Source organism: Labrus bergylta, chromosome 10 (assembly GCF_963930695.1).
Source record: "Labrus bergylta chromosome 10, fLabBer1.1, whole genome shotgun sequence".
NCBI lineage: Eukaryota > Metazoa > Chordata > Actinopteri > Labriformes > Labridae > Labrus > Labrus bergylta.
In genome coordinates, this window is record NC_089204.1 from 8651216 (window position 1) to 8669593 (window position 18378).

Consider the following 18378-nt stretch of genomic DNA (forward strand, 5'->3'; position numbering starts at 1 on the left):
TATGATTCATATTTAACAACTCAGAGACAAATGTGATATTTTTTATTAAAGATGTCAGATCTCTTGATTAAATAATATTATATTAGGGATCTTAAACAAAACTTCCAAGGAAGGAAGGAACAAACAAAATCTCATTCTTCTGTAATCCTCTCTCAATCTCCCAGACCTTAATCATGATGTCATATATCTATTCCAAAACAATGCTAACCTGCTTTTTCCTTTATTTTTGACAATCGGACAGCTGGTACTAACCTAAAATTGCCAAACTTCTTCATATACGAAAGTTTTTGTTAAAGGTACACTATGGAGTTTTGGTAGAGAAATGTGAAAGTTTGAGAAATTGACAGATTTGGTGGTTTATGATCATAACTCTATACACAAACCTTTCCCAGAGGAAATGTTGGTCCCTGGAACATTGTTTGAAGATTAAATGCTACGCAGAAAGTTGTGGTGGGGGGCCTGAAACAGGGAAAAACGAAACTCTCCTTGTAGCTTTTAAGCTCTAAACAGTGTTCCAGGGACCAACTTTTTCCTTTGAATTAAGTTTCTGTATTTAGTTCAGAAAATATAGCATAGAATTGTTTCACTTCTTCAACTTTCAAATTGTAATACCAAATCTACATAGTGCACCTTTAATGAGCTATACCCTATTTCATCGCTTAGAAATTACATTTCACAACATTGTTCGAAAGATGATGCTGATACATTAAGAACAAATATCAAACATTTCCTGATATACCAAAGGTGAAGGAATAAGTTCATTTATAAATTCTCGAATAAATATAAATTAATCAAGATAACACCTAATACATCGTTTTGGTATTGATTAGGCTATAGTTACTTTACTTTTGTGGCTATCAAATTGAAATGGCCATACGATACATATTATATATTTTACTCATAGCAGAATTCAACAGTCATTAAAAAAAAACATATTCGTGTGTTAAAACAAATTGTCTTAAAAAAGCCTACTTACAAGATACAATTTCATTATTTAAATCCTCTAACAAAAAAGTTATTAAAATGAAGCACTTATTTATAATAGGCTACCCAAACAAAACCTCTTATTGAATTGTACTTTGTCTTATCATTTTTCTTTTGGTTCCCTACTAACCTCTGTAAATAAAAAGACCTGCTATTATTTTAATCAATGTCTGTGTTAGGCATGTTCTACTGAATGTACAATTGTTTTGTACCAAAGACTTTTTACAATAAAGTTAAAAATTTTTTTTAAAAAAAATCAATGAACTCTGACGTCATTACGTCAGTGGCAAGGTTGACCGTCCCATTTTATCAACATGGCGGCACACTGGCTTTCTCCATCACTGAACAGGCTCCTGTTTGGTTTAAAGGTGAGACGTCGATAAACCAACACAGAACGAGAGCTCGTTTATCAATCTGTGTGTGTGTGTGTGTGTGTGTGCGCGCACTGCGAATAACGTGAGAGTTGTTGTATCCCAAAATGACCTCATACGGAAAGACGACAGTCTGAAATGTTCTTGACCGAACAAGTCCACAGGTTACCGAGCGTAGGGTAGAAGGTAACACAATTACGACATCAACGTAGGTTTGGCAATAAGAACAAAATGACCACTGAAGTATAAATCTTACAAAGATTCATACAAAAGCCGTGGAGACAATGTTACACACTGACACTGTTAGCTGAGTAAACCAACTTCAGCCCATTATCTCCTGCAGACAGGCTGCACAATGTGACAAAGTTTTACACACACTTAATGGACTGCACTTATAAAGTGCTTTTCTAGTTATCTAACTTAAAGGGTTTTCACTCACAAATTCATACATTTATTTAGTGCGATGTAATAATGATGCTTTCTGAAACAATTTGAAGTTAAAACTATAAACAACTGTCGACTGTTTAAACCCATGACATCAACAGGTAGGCTACCTGTTGATGTCATGTTAATATGTTTTTAGTAACTCGCATCCTGGTTTCTTTGCTTTGGAAAAGGCTTTTATTTTTTTATTTGATGCATGCTTTTATTCACTTCATCTGATTACAGCAGTTTCAGGCATTAGAAATAATTAGTAAATGTTTATTATGATAGTCTGTTTGCTTTGGTAGCTCATAAAGTGTAGTAAAGATACTGACTTCCTGTTTGAAGGGCGACCCAATCCCCACTCTAAAATGTTTAAAGGGATAATGTGCACATATCAAACCAGTAGGTGTTTCACTTTACTTAACTTTCCTGCTGAGAAAGTTAATTTAAAAGGTCTTTGATTGACATATACTTTAGAAACTAGAGCTTTTTAAGATGGTGATGGTATCTAAATGTATCTTTGTGTGCTCTTCAGAATGCGTCATTCCAGTACAGATGCTGTGCAGTGCACAGCAAAGCTCAGTATTCTACTGTTTATAATTCTTCTGAAAAGGTAATGCAAAGTTCTCATCTTCTTTTCTGATTCCTGTTTTATTTTTGCAATTGACATTAAGGATAAGATATATGTTTTGGACATAATTAATGATCAGACATAATAAATGTATGAGACAGTTAAGTGGGATTCATAGAAAAAATGTCTTGCATAGGAGGAAGGCGGTAAAACAATGTTTGTGTTATTTCAGATAGACTGGCAAAATGGTGAACTATGAAAAGCTCCTGTTCTGTTATTGATTAATTTATTGTCCGCTTTTTCCTTTCACAGACCTTTGATAAGATCCTCATTGCCAACAGAGGAGAAATTGCTTGCAGGGTAATACTGGCTTACACATGTGTACTGTAAACAAACGGAAATTAAATTGTTGTTTGATCCACAGTTGGACACTCACAGTTCTCAGTCTCACACCACACAGACTATATGATGTTTGTAAAGAAACCTTACGGGGCAAGCTTTGCTTTAAACATTTTTTGCTCACATTATTAACAGTGCATTCCTAGAAATGCTCTGTTACAAGTACCTTCCACTATAATTCACAATTTCATAATTTACATTGAATGTAAGGTGAAGCATCAGTGCTAATGATTTGTGTTTTTCCATTAGGTGATCAAAACTTGTAAGAAGATGGGCATCCAGACTGTAGCTGTTCACAGTGACGTGGACTCCAGTGCTGTGAGTCACCTTCTGTGTACATCAAGTATTCCTGACTTTCAAAGGGAAAATTTTGCCATCGTCTAATCCCTTTTGCTCTATTAGTGCCAGTAGTACCCAGTGAGTTAAAGCCAGGGAGATTATGCACTGAAAACTGCTAACATTTAGTCTGTTAACTGTTTTAACAAGTCACCTGACGGAACTTCAGTCCAATCTTGAAATGCTGATATCACAGTTGATACGGACCTTTCAGTTGCATCTAACAGTGTAAAATGCTGTACTTAGTCTGTAAACAAACAAATGTAGGTATCTGACTTGCATGCATCCACTCCCAAGTCAGAGAACAGAGTGGTGTATTACAAATAGATCAAGGAGTTAGGAAGATCAACTGTTAATACTTAATGTCCGTTCAATGTTCTCCACATTCCTGAAACAACAGCCGTTGTACGTGTGGTTTTACTGTTATGAGTGTCTTTAATTAGTATATACCAACTCTGTATCTCATTACTTGTGAGGTGAAATCTAAATCCCATTTTGTGTCTTTATCAAGGTTCATGTAAAAATGGCTGATGAAGCACTGTGTGTTGGCCCTGCCCCGACAAGTAAGAGCTACCTGAACATGGATGCAATCATGGAAGCCGTTAGAGTCACTGGAGCACAAGCTGTGAGCATCCATATGGTTTTTATTATTCCAAGTTTTTCTGTGGAAGATTGTATATGTGACATTTTGTGTACATCATGTGTACAACAAATAAATCCTTTATGTGGCTTAGTAACATAAAACACAGACTAGTTTGTCTAGACGGTTAGTTATTGAACTTTTACTATACAGTATCACTAACGTACCATTTTTGTTACTTTTTACTCTTCTTTTTTTTCTTCAATACTTTTTTCAACCAGACTAGCTTTGAAACGTACATTCATGATTGAAAATATTTGTAATCAATTTCATGCATTTTTACACATCTCTCTCTGAAAAGGTTCATCCTGGTTATGGATTTCTCTCTGAAAACAAAGAGTTTGCAAAACGGCTTGTAAGTATCATATAATCAGGTAAATAGTCGTTTTTATAAACACACTTAACTACCACTGATTAAAAATGAATGACAAAAAAATGCAAAGGTGAAAATGATATTAATTTCTGTTTAAAAGAACATGTTCCTGATCAGTTTAAACATTTTCCAAGATGTTAATGATTTATTTTAGTTTCATTCATCCAAAAAACCTTTAAATATGATGACAATGTTTGATTTATAAAACTTTACATCCAAAATTTGGTATTGAATATAAATAAAAAACCTTGTGAATTGAATGACTAGGCATTTAAAGGATAATCTAGCAAGTAATTAACTCACAGACAACGATTCATTTTTCTTCTAACTTTCTGGGTATGGTAAATGGACTTGAGCTTGTATAGCGCTTTTCTAGTCTTCTGACTACTCAAAGCACTTTAACACCCCTTGTCACACCTTCACATTCACACACTGATGGTAGAGGTTGTTACTGTATGTAGTGAGACCATCAGAAGTAACTAATCCATTCATTCGCATGCATACTCCGCCGACAAAGCAGCAAGAGCAACTTGGGGTTAAGTGTCTTTCCCAAAGACCCATCGGACATGTTGCTGCAGGAGCTGGAGATCGAACCCTCGACCTTCCAGTTGAGAGACGACGACTACCAACTGAGCCACAGATATAAGCACATTTGCTTTCAATTTTGCTGAACTGTAAATGATTGGCATCAAACTTAACTATATTAGTCAGTGAACAGGATCAAGAAATCCCCTTTGATAAAATAAATCATTTAAGGGAGATGGGTAAACAAATCCCATGTGTGGTGTACCTATTGAGCTAGTTGGGCTGAACTATTTCTTTTTGATGACTTAAGGGTTTTATTCAATTGTATGCCTTCTGTACTTGATGTCCTGGTATGTTTGTTTGTTTCTAGGCAGCAGATGGTGTGGCTTTCATTGGCCCAGACACTCATGCTATCCAGGCAATGGGGGACAAAATTGAGAGCAAGCTGATTGCTAAGGCTGCAAAGGTCAACACAATCCCAGGATATGATGGAGTTGTTAAGGTATAACAATGGGGAAGTATATTTCCGACCTGTTTGTATTTAATTATTAAATTATTTTTAGAAAGAGAGAGAGACAGCAGGGGCAAGAGAGAGTGCAGATGTGCACAAGGACCTCACAGCTCCGTGCAACATGACAAAACTTCCTTTAAAAAAAAAAAACTTCCCTCTCGACTCCTGCAGAGAGATATGACACAGCAAAACCAAGAGTGCAGAATCACATCGTCAGAGAGAGAGAAGGTCCGCTGTCCGTACATCCCTCTTGTAAATGCACGAGGTGCCTTGCTTTTATCAGAACTGAAGCTTCTCATGGCTTCGTTTTAATAAAGTTAATGTGCAGCTGCTTGCTGCTGATGCTGTGCTGAACTCCTATAAATAACAGAATATCGAGTGTAACTTTTCAAAACACGAGGCGTAGTAGTTGTGTTTGAGTCTGTGCGTGTGCGTGGATAAATTGAGCAGATAAAAGTTGTTTGTTGCAGAAACTAAATTCATTTAAAGGGAAAAACACATTTGATATAAATACAAACCTAATATTAAAATATACCATAAAATAAGAGTAAAAAAAAAAAAAGTATGTCCATCCCCCAACTCCACCGCCCAGGTATCGCTTCATTCTGTGGGAAACTCTGCACTAATATTGACAGGTTTATTTAACTCTATGGGAACAATTTGGGATTTTCTCATTTGCAGTGGATGACAGAGCCCAAAATGAGATAATTTATTGTTTCCTCATTCATCATCATCTAAAACCAAACTATTATCTTGTTACATTTGGATATTTTAGTGTACTGCTCAGACCTGAGACCTAACAATATTTCTTAAATATTGTTTTTATATTTATTAACTTCACAATGTCTTACCAACAGTATGTTGACAAGCCAGTTCAAAGCTTGTCTTGTGTAAGAAAGAAATATCAACAACAGTTGTCTAATGCTTTGGATTATCAGCAGTAAAGAATAAACTCTCCGTTTCAGACCGCTGAGGAAGCTGTAAAGATCGCACAAGAGATCGGTAAGTAATTCCATGTATCAACTTGACCCCACCTTTGCTCTTTTATGAAGATACTTGATTTCATGATGTGTGTTTGGGGCTTTTTTGGGTGTTCCATCATTTAACAGCTTGTTTCTGGTTACTTTAATTTACTTCTTTGAATTCATATTTCTATTTCTTCAACTTGAGCTATTCCTCTTAACAGTGCTGAACAGTGCTATAAAAATAGAGTATTACTGTAATAAACTTTATTATTGTTCTTGTTAGACTTAGTATTATTATGATTATGAGTAATGTATACAAAATTAGCAGATAAGAGTTAATTATAAAACAAAATTTGAAGAAAGGAATTCTTTAAGGCATTGTAACTGGAGGAACCTAAATAAGGACTGACAAATATTTAAGAGGCAACCTCTTAATAAATAGACTTGAATTTAGGGCTTTTCCACTCTTATGACTACTCAAGGTGCTTTTTACTCCTGCTAAGTAAAGTGTCCATCAGTATTAACTTATCCAATATTTACATACACACTCACAAGCTGCTGACACGGCAGCAGGAGCAATTTGGTGTGCAGTGTCTTGCCCAGGGAGACGTGGACACGTGACAGCAGAAGACGGGGAATGAACCCTGTCCTTCCACGTCGAAAAGATGATAAAAGATAAAATTGTAGAAGATAAAATGAGAAATGTAAAAGAAAAAAAATACTTTCAGTACATATCCGAAACATTCTGTTTCATAAAAGAACTGCAGACAGCACTAAAAAACGTTCAACTTAAAAGTAAATTTTTCATTGCAACTGTATCTCTTTATTTTACATAACTGTCTTGATTTGTTTTGCAGTTTTCTGACGTGTATTTATTGCAGTGTTGATTCTTTTTCTTGTGGACTGCAAGGACTGCAGTTGTGTTTTGTTTTATTGTTGTGTTGCTAGGCTACCCAGTGATGATCAAAGCATCTGCAGGAGGAGGGGGGAAAGGAATGAGGATTGCATGGAATGATGAGGAGACGAGGTATTGCATTCCTGTTTCTTTCCTATTGATATAGACTCTATGGTTATTGTCTACTATTTAGTAAAGCCAGATTTGATTTCTCAGCACTAATGGAATATTTTACTTAGAAAGGCGTATTTTAAAATGAATGATATTAAAAAAGACTGCGGTATTTAAAATCCGCTTCATGAGGTTATATCTGTAATGACTGTAGAATAGATTGTCCTGACAAAGTTTCAGGACAAATGGCAGAATTGTCTGAGAGGAGATGGCAAAAATAGGATTTTGAGGAAATACAGAAAAAGACAAGTAATCATTCAGAATTGTCATTTAGAATTGTTAGTAGCATTATCATTTAGAAGACAATTGGAGAAAAGATGCTGAGAAATTGACAGATTTGAAGCTATGGCAGAATTTTAATGTAAGCCAAGTGGTTTTTAAAATGATTGAAACAACAGAAAATGGACTATAAAAGCACTTTCTTTGGGTCATTGTTGCAGGGAAGGTTTCCGATTCTCTTCCCAAGAGGCAGCTTCCAGCTTTGGAGATGACAGGCTGCTCATTGAGAAGTACATAGATAACCCTAGGCATATAGAAATACAGGTATAATACAAAGATCACTTTACAACCGATCAATAATGGATGATTGTCAAAATTGTCTTTTCAGCTAGATAAGAACATAAAAATGAAAATCTTCTCCAGACCAGAAAATTCCTTGTGCCTCTTTAGGTGCTGGCTGATAAACATGGCAATGCTCTGTGGCTGAACGAGAGGGAATGTTCCATCCAGAGGAGGAACCAGAAGGTGGTGGAAGAAGCTCCAAGGTTAGTGAGCGACTGTCTGCCCTTGATTTTTTTTTTTTTACTTGCATTTTACTCAAGAACGTTTTAAGTTTTTTGGTGAAGGCTAATACTGCAGTAGCAACTGCTAACTTAAAGAAATCCTCATTTATGGCAATTGATGATAAGTAATCCGCTCTGCTCAACTGTCAGTGATGCAGTGCTCTGAAGTCACTGACTACAGTTTTGTCACCATAGCGGGCACAGATTCACCTACTTGTCTTGCCTTAACCCAAATTGATTTGTAGAATAATCCAGCACAGCCCTCTGCTGCCCCAGAAGCCCCACACAGGGGTGCTGTGATGGTAAAGTCCCCTCACAGTTTTGAACACTTAACTAATTGTAATTAAGAGGCTTCAGACACTAACATTAACTGTATTTGTTGTACAAGTCTGATGCTATTGAAGAATTGTTGTCCATTGTAAATGGCTGAGATTATTGTGGATTTGGACCATCAAACCATATCAGTACATAGGAGCTAGTGGGCTTTGATCAGTTAAACTTTCAATTAGACTTCCCAACTGCACCTCTAATGGGTTTGAATTGCTGTGTATATTTGTAGTACTTTTCTCGACTCAGTGACACGACAGGCCATGGGTGAGCAGGCAGTGCAGTTAGCCAAGGCAGTGCAGTACTCCTCTGCTGGCACTGTGGAGTTCCTGGTTGATTCTACGAAGAACTTCTACTTTCTTGAGATGAACACACGGCTTCAGGTAAGCATACTTTGGTGTCCTTGTAGATGTTGGTGTAGACACCGGTCTGAAGAATAGGGGTGCAAGGATTTGTTGACATTCTTGACACACCACCGTCGTTGGTTACATCACGGACAAATACGATTTTCCATGGCTGGGTATCTGCTGAACTAGCCTTCTGGCTATCTCTGCATGTGTAAAACAATGACAGGGGAGCAGCAGGTCAATTAAATGTAGCATAATAGCTATCCCCGGCACCTCCCCCCCCTCCCCCCACACATATTCTCAGTTATTCACAAAGAGAACTACGCTTCTCATAGAAGAAAAATGATTGCTTGCAAGATGTGTAAAGTGGACCTTGCTTATCATCGGAGCATGTCTGTTATGTGCGATTATTTGAAGAGAAGGAAATGGGTAGGTCTGTCTCTCTTCCCCCACATGGAGGCAAGGCTAATGGTTAGACAGGGAAGGGTTCATGTCAAAGTGTGTCTAGGTTACTATTAGAAACGTGCAGGCTAACAGGGTGGTCCAAGGGAAGTACTATCTGGACTATTTACAAAGTTTTTCAAAAATTGTGAATCACATCGCACTTCCTCAATCAGGACACTTCCATTTTCACTAAGCCATTTTTTTTAACCATGTCTGAGACAACAACTGCTGTTGACAAGCCTAAGAGAGCTATATATTTTGAAAAGACCAATAAGCATTCAACAAGATTCACATTCATCCAGCACGCCACTAGAAACCTGTCATTCTGTTTAACCTTTGACCCCAGGTGGAACATCCCATTACAGAGTGCATTACCGGCCTGGACCTGGTGGAGCAGATGATCAGGGTTGCTAAGGGTTACAGACTCCAGCATAAACAAGAGGATATCCCAATAAATGGCTGGGCCATAGAGAGTCGTGTCTACGCTGAGGTATGTGTGTATGTGTGTGTGTGTGTGAGAGAGTGAGAGAGAGAGAGAGATTCTCATGAGATGTTATATTGTTTGAGAGATATCTTCGCATGGTCCTGTATGTGAACTGTTTCTCAAACATGCTTATAAAACATACTTACCAAATCATCACCCTGCTCACTCACTCATAGTGAATGTTTTAGATTATTAACTGACTTTATTAGAGTAAGTCAGGAATTTTTTAGGAGTGACGAAACAAGCAAAAATGTATTGTCATAGCAGCCAATGACATAGAATTTACAATTAATCAGATCACATTAATGATCCCTAAATGGTTGTCTTGCTTGAAAATCAATCCTGGTAATCTGTCATATATCATGTTGTCTGAGAGAGCATGCGGGCCGTCTATTTGGTTATGCCCTGTCCACTGAATTTGTCTGAACAATGCTCAAAGGACCATGGGATATGTTTGGATTGAAAGAATACTGTTCTTAAGAAAATCAAGTTAAAGGATTTGTAAAAACGCACTGGACTGTTGTTTAGGATGATGAATAAAGGAAACTAGTTTTTTCTTCTTTGAAGATTTAGTGGTTTCTATCAAGTAAATAAGAAAAAGGTTAACAACAAATAGTATTCTATACATTTTATTCCTAAACCATATTTAAAAAAATCATCCATTTTTTATTCATAAATCAATGAATAAGGATATCATTTAGCCATAACAGAAATGTAGACAGCAAATGAGACATAAACTACTTAGGTTCTTTTGAACTTCCAAAGAAACTATAAAGCAAACTCTAAGATTATACTGTTAGGTTGAAACTAGTAAATTGAGGAGCCATTCTCAATCTAAAATGAATTGATTACTATTTTTTTTTTGTTATTACATGATTTCACAATATTGTCACATTCATGCCAATAATGCTCTCTGAATTGAAATTCAATTGAATTGAGAGAAGAGGGCAAGAGAGCTGAAGAACACTTGACTGCTGATTTTACATTTCATTTTACTGTGTTGTTGTTATTCTTTCTTAAATGTCTTTAAGTACTTTGAAAAAAAAAATATATATATTGTTATTAAACCTGAATGTTTTTTGTTTCTCTGTTTGTTCTGTAAGGATCCTTACAAATCTTTTGGTCTTCCCTCCATTGGCCGTCTATCTCAATACCAAGAGCCAGTCAACCTCAGCAATGTATGTTGCTATTTATTTTAAAATTGTATTTCACTAACACAAATCTCAACACTCAATGTCCTCGGGTGACATGCAATGAGCTGCCAGTATAAAACATTTCTTGTCTCCTTGCACTGTCAGGTCCGTGTAGATAGTGGGATCCAGGAGGGAAGTGACATCAGTATCTACTATGATCCCATGATCTCTAAGGTCAGTTATGTATGAAATAAACAACAGTTTATACATGTTCTTGTTTTTAGAAAACAGTTGGCCACAGCAATAAAGTTGATTACCAGAAAGATGTTTGGTTCTGCAGTAACCCTCTCTAGTTTGTATCTTTAGTTGGTTACCTATGGAGCAACACGACTTGAAGCCCTTTCCAGGATGGAGGAGGCTCTGGATAACTATGTTATTAGAGGTACCCAAACCAATTTTCAGTCAATTCCATGCAGCACTAGCATGCACTTTGTAATGACAATAGCTTTGGTGATAATGTTCTGTTGTCTCTCCAGGTGTAACCCACAACATCCCCCTCCTGAGAGAAATCATCACACACCCTCGTTTTATCTCCGGTGACATCAGCACCAACTTCTTGCCCGAGGTTTACCCCGATGGTTTCAAAGGTCACCAGCTAGGGAAGGAAAATTGCAGAGAGCTGTTGGCCTCAGCAGCAGCAATCCACATCACTGCTCAGCTCCGTTCACAGAAGGTCCTGGGCAACCTAAGGTGAGGACACCACAAAATGAGTGCAACTGGAGGCTTCAGGAGTCTCGTTTGTCATTCAGCATCCCTACTGTCAAATGAACCAAAAATTGCAGCGCTTTCTAAGAGCCTCATCATCACAATCAGGCAAGATCATTTTCTTATGATGATGAAAAGGAAACTGAAATTTTAATTTTAGAAAATCTGGCTGGTGTAAAGCCTTTTTTTGCATGGGATCTGGTACTGTTTTTATTTATTACTTTTTCTAATGGCATTAAAAAAGGAACATATGAATTAAATATTTTGATTCATATACACTTACAAATGTATGCAGGCGAGATGTACAATAACAACAAATGGGGAAAAAAAACAAAGTGTAGGACAATGGATAGCTTTGAGGCTTATCTCTCATCTCTACACAAACACTCGTGGAATATTCACACCTTTGCATGACACAAAGGGTCCCCATGTTCTGCAAAGAACATTGTCTTTGTGGTATCATTAACATGTCAAATAATCAGATGACACATTTAAGGCTTTATATGGGATTTTTTGATCCAGTATATGTTGCCCTTGAGCACCAGCATGAAACCAAAACAATTTGTGCTGCATTGTTGTGATAGCATGCTAATGCTAGCGTACTTTATGACGCTAGTATCTTCACACTGCATGTAAATTTACCCAAAATGAGCGTGATCTAGAAACGCTTACGTGACATTCAATTAAGCAGTGAGTACTGTATGTTATTCTTCTTTTCTCTAGTCCCTCAATTAAACAACTTTTATTCGCAAGGGGAGGAGTCAGCCGGCCGTCCTGGCGATGTAAACAAACTGAAGATATGACTCGGAAAACTCAGAAAACATCACAGACAGTGGGACTCGGGTGTTACACCCATTGTAGACAGTCATGACTCACAGAGTTATTTTCAGAGGATATACTTGATTTCTATTACATTTAAGTGTGAAAAATCACATATAAAGCCTTTAAAGCATTACCCCTTTGCAAGTGTTTTTAGATGGAACTTTGTCTGAAATATACTGACTACTATGAAATGTAGTGTCCTTTATGACTAAACCCCTTACCTGTAAATACTGGCCAAATATGAATAAAATAGCCAGTTGGCTAGGGTCAGGACAAAGCGGTCTAGTAATGTCCTGGTGGCATCTTATAAATCATCCTCACAATGACATCTTTGTCAACAGGTATCCATGGATGCATTCAACTGGATGTTACTTCAGAACAAGAAGCTATGATGCATTTGAACCCTATCACAATAAAATGTGCCATTTGTGTTTTGCAGGGTATCCTCCACCCCTATGGAATGTAGCAACTGGGAAATGTGTGTGGAGCTGGGGGATGGATGCTATTCCATGGAGGTCACCAAGTCAGGAAATGTGTATACAGTGAGTATTTCATTAATTTCAGTGAAAAGAAAATGTATATATCTCCCTTATTAAGGTTATATGTTTTACTGATGCATTAGGGCTCTGCTCCCGGGAAAGTATCAAAAGAATCACCAAAGCGGTGACATTACTAACTAGAGAAGTGAAGAAGACTCTAGAACAAGAAGCGGGACGTCTTCAAGAACTTCAACAAAGTTCATCTGCCTTTTTGATTAAACATTAAACAACATGTGTGTCTTTGTAGGTGGAGGTGGATGGAGGAGTGGTGGAAGTCAAAGGAGAGTGGAATCTGGCATCCCCACTGCTGCCACTCACCATCAATGGTACCCAAAGAATGCTTCAGGTAACACAAACACACATAAGGTGTTATAAAACTATATTAAATGAATCTATATTGACTAAACCAGTATTAACACAAATCAGTTGGACTATATATGTATTGCAGAGTATATTTTCTCTGTTCATAGTGTCTGTCCAGAGACTCTTCAGGAAACATTGTCTTGCAGTACCTGGGCACATCGGTAAGGAACAAATCTGCATGAGTTTGTAATTCAAAAACATCACACATGTTTCTGAGTCCTCATGCTATCTAAGGCTAAAGTGTAGTGTACGCTCTGGAGTGAAATTCCACCACACAGCATGTTAAACTTCAGGATTGGCATGTTTGTTTTTTAAATACGTTTTGGGGCTTTTAGTTGAGGAGGGGAAAGTGGATAGTCGGAAACTGGGATTACCGATTGGGGAAATTACATCAAAGTGTCGAGGGGAGGGGCCGCCAGTTTAACTGCTATGCTATCCACGGCCCTGAGTGTGCATGTTTTTATTGCGGACACTTTCATATCTGCTTTTGGAAAGAGTGAATATCCATCTGCCTATTCAAAAAAAGCCTATTCAGATCGCTCTTGGTAGCGATCTGCATGTGAGCGATGAATGAAAAAGCCATAGTTGATAAACAAATAAAGCAGAGCTTGGTTGTCCTTCTTGTGGCATAGAAAAAAAATCCCTTTCCCCCGGTTAAATAATGTAATGTCCTGATGAACATTAGATGAAAGAAAAAAGAAAACGGTCAGAATCGCCTTCACCCCTACTCCTTTGATGCTTTGAAAAGTCAGAAGACTAGTAAAGCGCTATACAAGCTGAAGTCCATTCACCATTTACCATCTTATCAAGAGCTATTTGTATTATATTGTTGTACAAAACATCTTATTCCTGTCCTTATGCCGTGTATTTAGTTTAAGGTTCGTGTACTAACCAAGTTGGCAGCAGCGTTGAACTCCTTCATGCCAGAAAAAATTCCAGAAGATACAAGCAGCATATTGCGTTCGCCAATGCCAGGCACAGTGGTGGCTGTGTCTGTCAAGCCAGGAGATACGGTAACACATCCCAATATGCATAGGTTTTTTATTTACCTACAGAAAAGACCTCAGGCAATTCTCACCTATGTACTTCATGTTGTTCAAGTTCTGCAATGTATACCTTGTAGTGGCAGCTCTTTTGATCAGTTAAGATCTAATGAAGTGCACACAAGCCAGGTGAAATAAGATGCTATGACTGACTGACTGTGTGTGTGGTTTTAGGTTGCAGAGGGTCAGGAGATATGTGTGATTGAAGCCATGAAGATGCAGAACAGTTTGACTGCTGTCAAGCAAGCAAAGGTAAATATACACAATATTGACAATAACCTCCTGTTGTTATTGTCAATGGTCATTTGTACATTGTAAATAGATTGTAATGGATCATTTACTAAAACAAAAATGGAATTGATGCATCCCTTCTGATTAATGTATACAGACAACAACCTGTCCACAAAGTACACACTAAGAGAGTTGTTCTGTTTCTTAATAAATCATTTCATGTAATGTATCGGCTGAAGTGCATCTACCCTGGAATTTGAAAAAAAAGCCTTCCTATCATCGTTGTATAAAATATATAAACATGGACAGAACTGGGGGTGTAAGACAAGCACCCTCACTCCTTTTATCAGTCACCATCAGCCTCATTTAAACATGTCACACATACACGCTCATGAACTGATTAGCAAGTTTAGCGAGGTTAATCAACCATGAGAAGCAGGAATTACATTTGTGAATGAAATGTCGTTTGAAGTAGATAGATATATGGATAGACTTCATTTGGCATGGACATCACAGATACATTGGATGAACCAGATGCATTGTTTAAGTGTTTTAGCATGCATGCTAGTTCTCAACACCTGTCCACAGGAGACTTTTGAAAGGAAACAATTAAAGATAGGAAGAAAAGCCATAAGACAGAGAGAAAAATGACTAAAATAATAAAATGTGCAATATTACATTGATAAAAGAGCAGCAATATATTCAGAGTCAAATATACACATGAACTGTAGAGCAAAGGCAGCATGATCCAACAATAAACCAGTCAGAGCTATTCATGTTAGCACTGTTGATTTGACGTTAGCCATTGTTTGAGACCTCTGTTAAAAGCATTACTGTTGCTCTCTAGTTATATGCCAGTAGGCAGAGAGATCCAAAGTTTTGCCACGTTTGCAGTGAAAGCAAAGGCGTAGAGAACTTCTCTCCTCCAGAGACTCCTGTTTGCCACAAGCGGGGCTGTCCAGCGCTGTGTCAGTTCGAACCTTTAGCACAGGCAGGAATTCTGAGACAGCCGATGCTGAGGACTTGACGCTGCCACCACATATTTCACTTCAATCTATCAGTTATTATTTGTATAGAGCCAATTCATAACAGTTGTTATCTCAAGATGCTTTACAAAAAGCAGGTAAACAACCTTACTCTTTGTAATTTAATATTACATAAGAGCAGGTAGAAGACCTTGCTCATCTTTATGTTCCAAAAGAGAAATGGGCTAGGGGGAGATGGGATACGATGCAGGAAGGATTTCTCCTTTGTATCCCTCGCGTTCCTGTAGTCCCCACTATCTTGCCGCTGAGGTGGAGGTTTGAGCAGGCCGTGCATGAATGAGTACTGTGGCATTCTCCAGATCAGCAGCTCCAGATCAGCAGATCCAGATCAGCCAAAAGGAAAAATCAATTGCCGTAGCCGGGTTAACACCTGTAGAGGGCAGTCACTTTGAATATTATTAACACAATTTGTAGAATTTAAATACTTTGTACTCTTTAACAAATAAAGTCTTGGTTTGTGTCCTTTTAAGTGTTAACTGGTATTATGCCTTAACAATGAATTGCTCATGTTTGAGTTTATAACTCTCTTTCTCTTTCTCTCCTATCTGTATTGTGTGTGTGTGTGTTTGTCTTCCTGCCCTCCAGGTCAAGAGTGTCCATTGTAGGCAAGGGGAGACAGTGGGGGAGGGAGACCTTCTGGTAGAGCTCGAGTAAAACATAACCTGTAGCCTTTGATGTGTGAGGGGATGAGCTGACAGAGGAAGACCCAAGGAGAAGCTTATCAAACACTGGACAATGACAGATCATCTTTTTATGCCAGTGGTCAGTCTCCACATGGACCCCCAGCAGAGTTGAGTTTCCCTGATGGCGACTCAGAGCTCAGCTGTATCAGCTGTTTCAATGTGTCTTCTCTACATAGTGGATTCCTTCACATTACTTTGTTTGATGCAATTTTCTCTGAGTTTTTCGTTGGTGCTATTTTTTCTGTATCTGATTTTTGGTCAGTTACAAAAAATGAAAAAAAGTTTTGTTTTTTTTGGCTTTGTCAATAGTTTTGGTTTATATCGCAAAGTTTTGTGATATAAACATGTATATCCACATAGGAAATTAATTCACATACAATGCAAGTACAGATGATTTTCTGTGACTTCACCACAAAACACCTTCCATTAACATCTATTATACTGTAGAGATAAAAGAGACAGAAAGCCAAAAGTATTTGTATAGCTAGAAAACAAAAATGGTAACTAAAAAAAAATGTCTGTAGCAATTTGGTTGCACATACTGTACATACAATCAATAAAGGGCTCCTGGTTTTCCACAGTCAGACTGAGCTTTTGTCTTCTACATCAGAAATGACATGACATGTCAAGGCAATAAAGCACTAGATCACCACTAACATGATCTATGACACTTTATTAAGGCACAAAACGTTTTGGCGAAACCTTTTAACAGTCAAAAAAACGTTATATAGTAGCTATAAGCCTTTACAAAAGAAAAAGACATGAGTCTCAGTTGTTATTACTAGAAGTCATGCAATTCAACAACCTACAAGAAAGAACTAACAATTTTTGCTCTAACGTAGGAGATAATTTAACTCTTTAGATCAAGTTGACTGGAAATTCATATATTTAAGTAAACTAGTAAATTGGAAGAACTCGGGAAACTTTTCAGTCCTTATAATGACATAAATTCAAAATCATCTGCTTTTAGGTACATCTTGCTAGTACAGGGTTGGACCTGCTTTTGCCACAAGAGAGTAACAGATTTGCCTTTATTCTTCGTGGCATAGATTCAACAAGGTGCTGGAAACATTTCTTTGGAGATTTTGGTCAGTATTGACATGATAGCATCACACAGTTGCTGCACATCCATGAGATGAATCTCCTGTTCTACCACATCACCAAGGTGCTCTATTGGATTGAGATCTGGTGACTGTGGAGGCCATTTGAGTAGAGGAAACTCATTGTAATGTTCAAGTAACTAGTTTGATATGAGCCATCAGAAGATGGGTTCACTGTAGTTATCAAGGGTTAGACATGGTCAGCAACAATGCTCATGTAGGCTGTGGCGTTAAAACAATGCTAAATTAGTACACAGGGACCTCTGTTGTAACCTGTGGTTTTCGAGTTACTGTTGCCTTTCTATAAGCTCGAACCAGTCTTTTTGAAATAATAAGAATAGCCCGTCTAGAACCAACAACCATGCCACGTTCAGCCACTTAAATCAACTTTTTTCCCCATTCTGGTGCTCGGTTTGAACTTCAGAATATTGTCCTGACCATGTTGACATGCCTCAATGCATAATTATAGAAAAACCGAACTACAAATTCACCCATGTACAAATCAGTTCTAAAAACTAGCTTTTGTAAAGACAGTGGACACAGCACCCTCTGACCCTCAATAACTACAAGCAGATGGAAAGAGATGTAAGTAGAGCATACTTTAAAAACAAGGTGACCAAGCACTAACAGACTCCCTGTTCCTAGCAGAGTAACAAACATATTGTTTGCTACTCTACTGAGTCCTGACCAAGATTTTGTTGTTAAAAAATGTCCGAATCCATCCCACATACACAGACGTAGGAAGTAGGGGTGCTGAGGGTGCCATTTTACCACCTATAATCAGGTTTATTAAAACTATCATGTTACAAAAACTTTTAAAATTGTTTACCATTTTTTATGGTAAAGCGATTAACAACTATCACATGTTTTGAACACTAAAGCATGTGATAGTTCTTTGTCTGTGAACTATTAGTCTATGATTACTAAAATGGATTAATACTTCCAAAGTGTCGTAACATTCACAGCAGGTTAGAGCTTATCCATCGTTGCCCACACATTGAGGTGCTTCTCAGGGGTTTCCGGCATAATTAAGAGATAAAAAAAATATCTGATCATCTTGTCAAACAGAGCAGCACAACTAAATGTTTATCTGGAATTTTGG

General features: G+C 37.6%; 1 protein-coding gene across 1 annotated transcript; it reads left to right on the forward strand.

Moving 5' to 3' along the window:
* The first annotated feature begins 1263 nt into the window (after nt 1-1263).
* pcca (propionyl-CoA carboxylase subunit alpha) lies at nt 1264-16760 on the forward strand. Its single transcript, XM_020638271.3, has 23 exons — nt 1264-1352; nt 2317-2394; nt 2665-2712; nt 3001-3069; nt 3599-3712; nt 4029-4082; nt 4996-5127; nt 6102-6138; nt 7050-7128; nt 7608-7710; nt 7837-7931; nt 8509-8659; nt 9414-9557; nt 10655-10729; nt 10850-10918; nt 11051-11126; nt 11221-11434; nt 12711-12813; nt 13058-13156; nt 13281-13334; nt 14046-14186; nt 14391-14468; nt 16079-16760. Exons 1-23 carry the CDS (start codon nt 1299-1301, stop codon nt 16145-16147), a joined length of 2136 nt encoding a protein of 711 aa, XP_020493927.1. The 5' UTR covers nt 1264-1298; the 3' UTR covers nt 16148-16760.
* The last annotated feature ends 1618 nt before the right edge of the window (nt 16761-18378 follow it).

Bases quoted from the DNA above. Each gene is read 5' to 3' on its own strand.
- pcca (XM_020638271.3), top strand. From the start codon at position 1,299: ATGGCGGCACACTGGCTTTCTCCATCACTGAACAGGCTCCTGTTTGGT. The intron at 2,395-2,664 runs GTAATGCAAAGT...TTCCTTTCACAG, and splicing joins TTTATAATTCTTCTGAAAAG to ACCTTTGATAAGATCCTCAT. The intron at 3,713-4,028 runs GTGAGCATCCAT...CTCTCTGAAAAG, and splicing joins GAGTCACTGGAGCACAAGCT to GTTCATCCTGGTTATGGATT.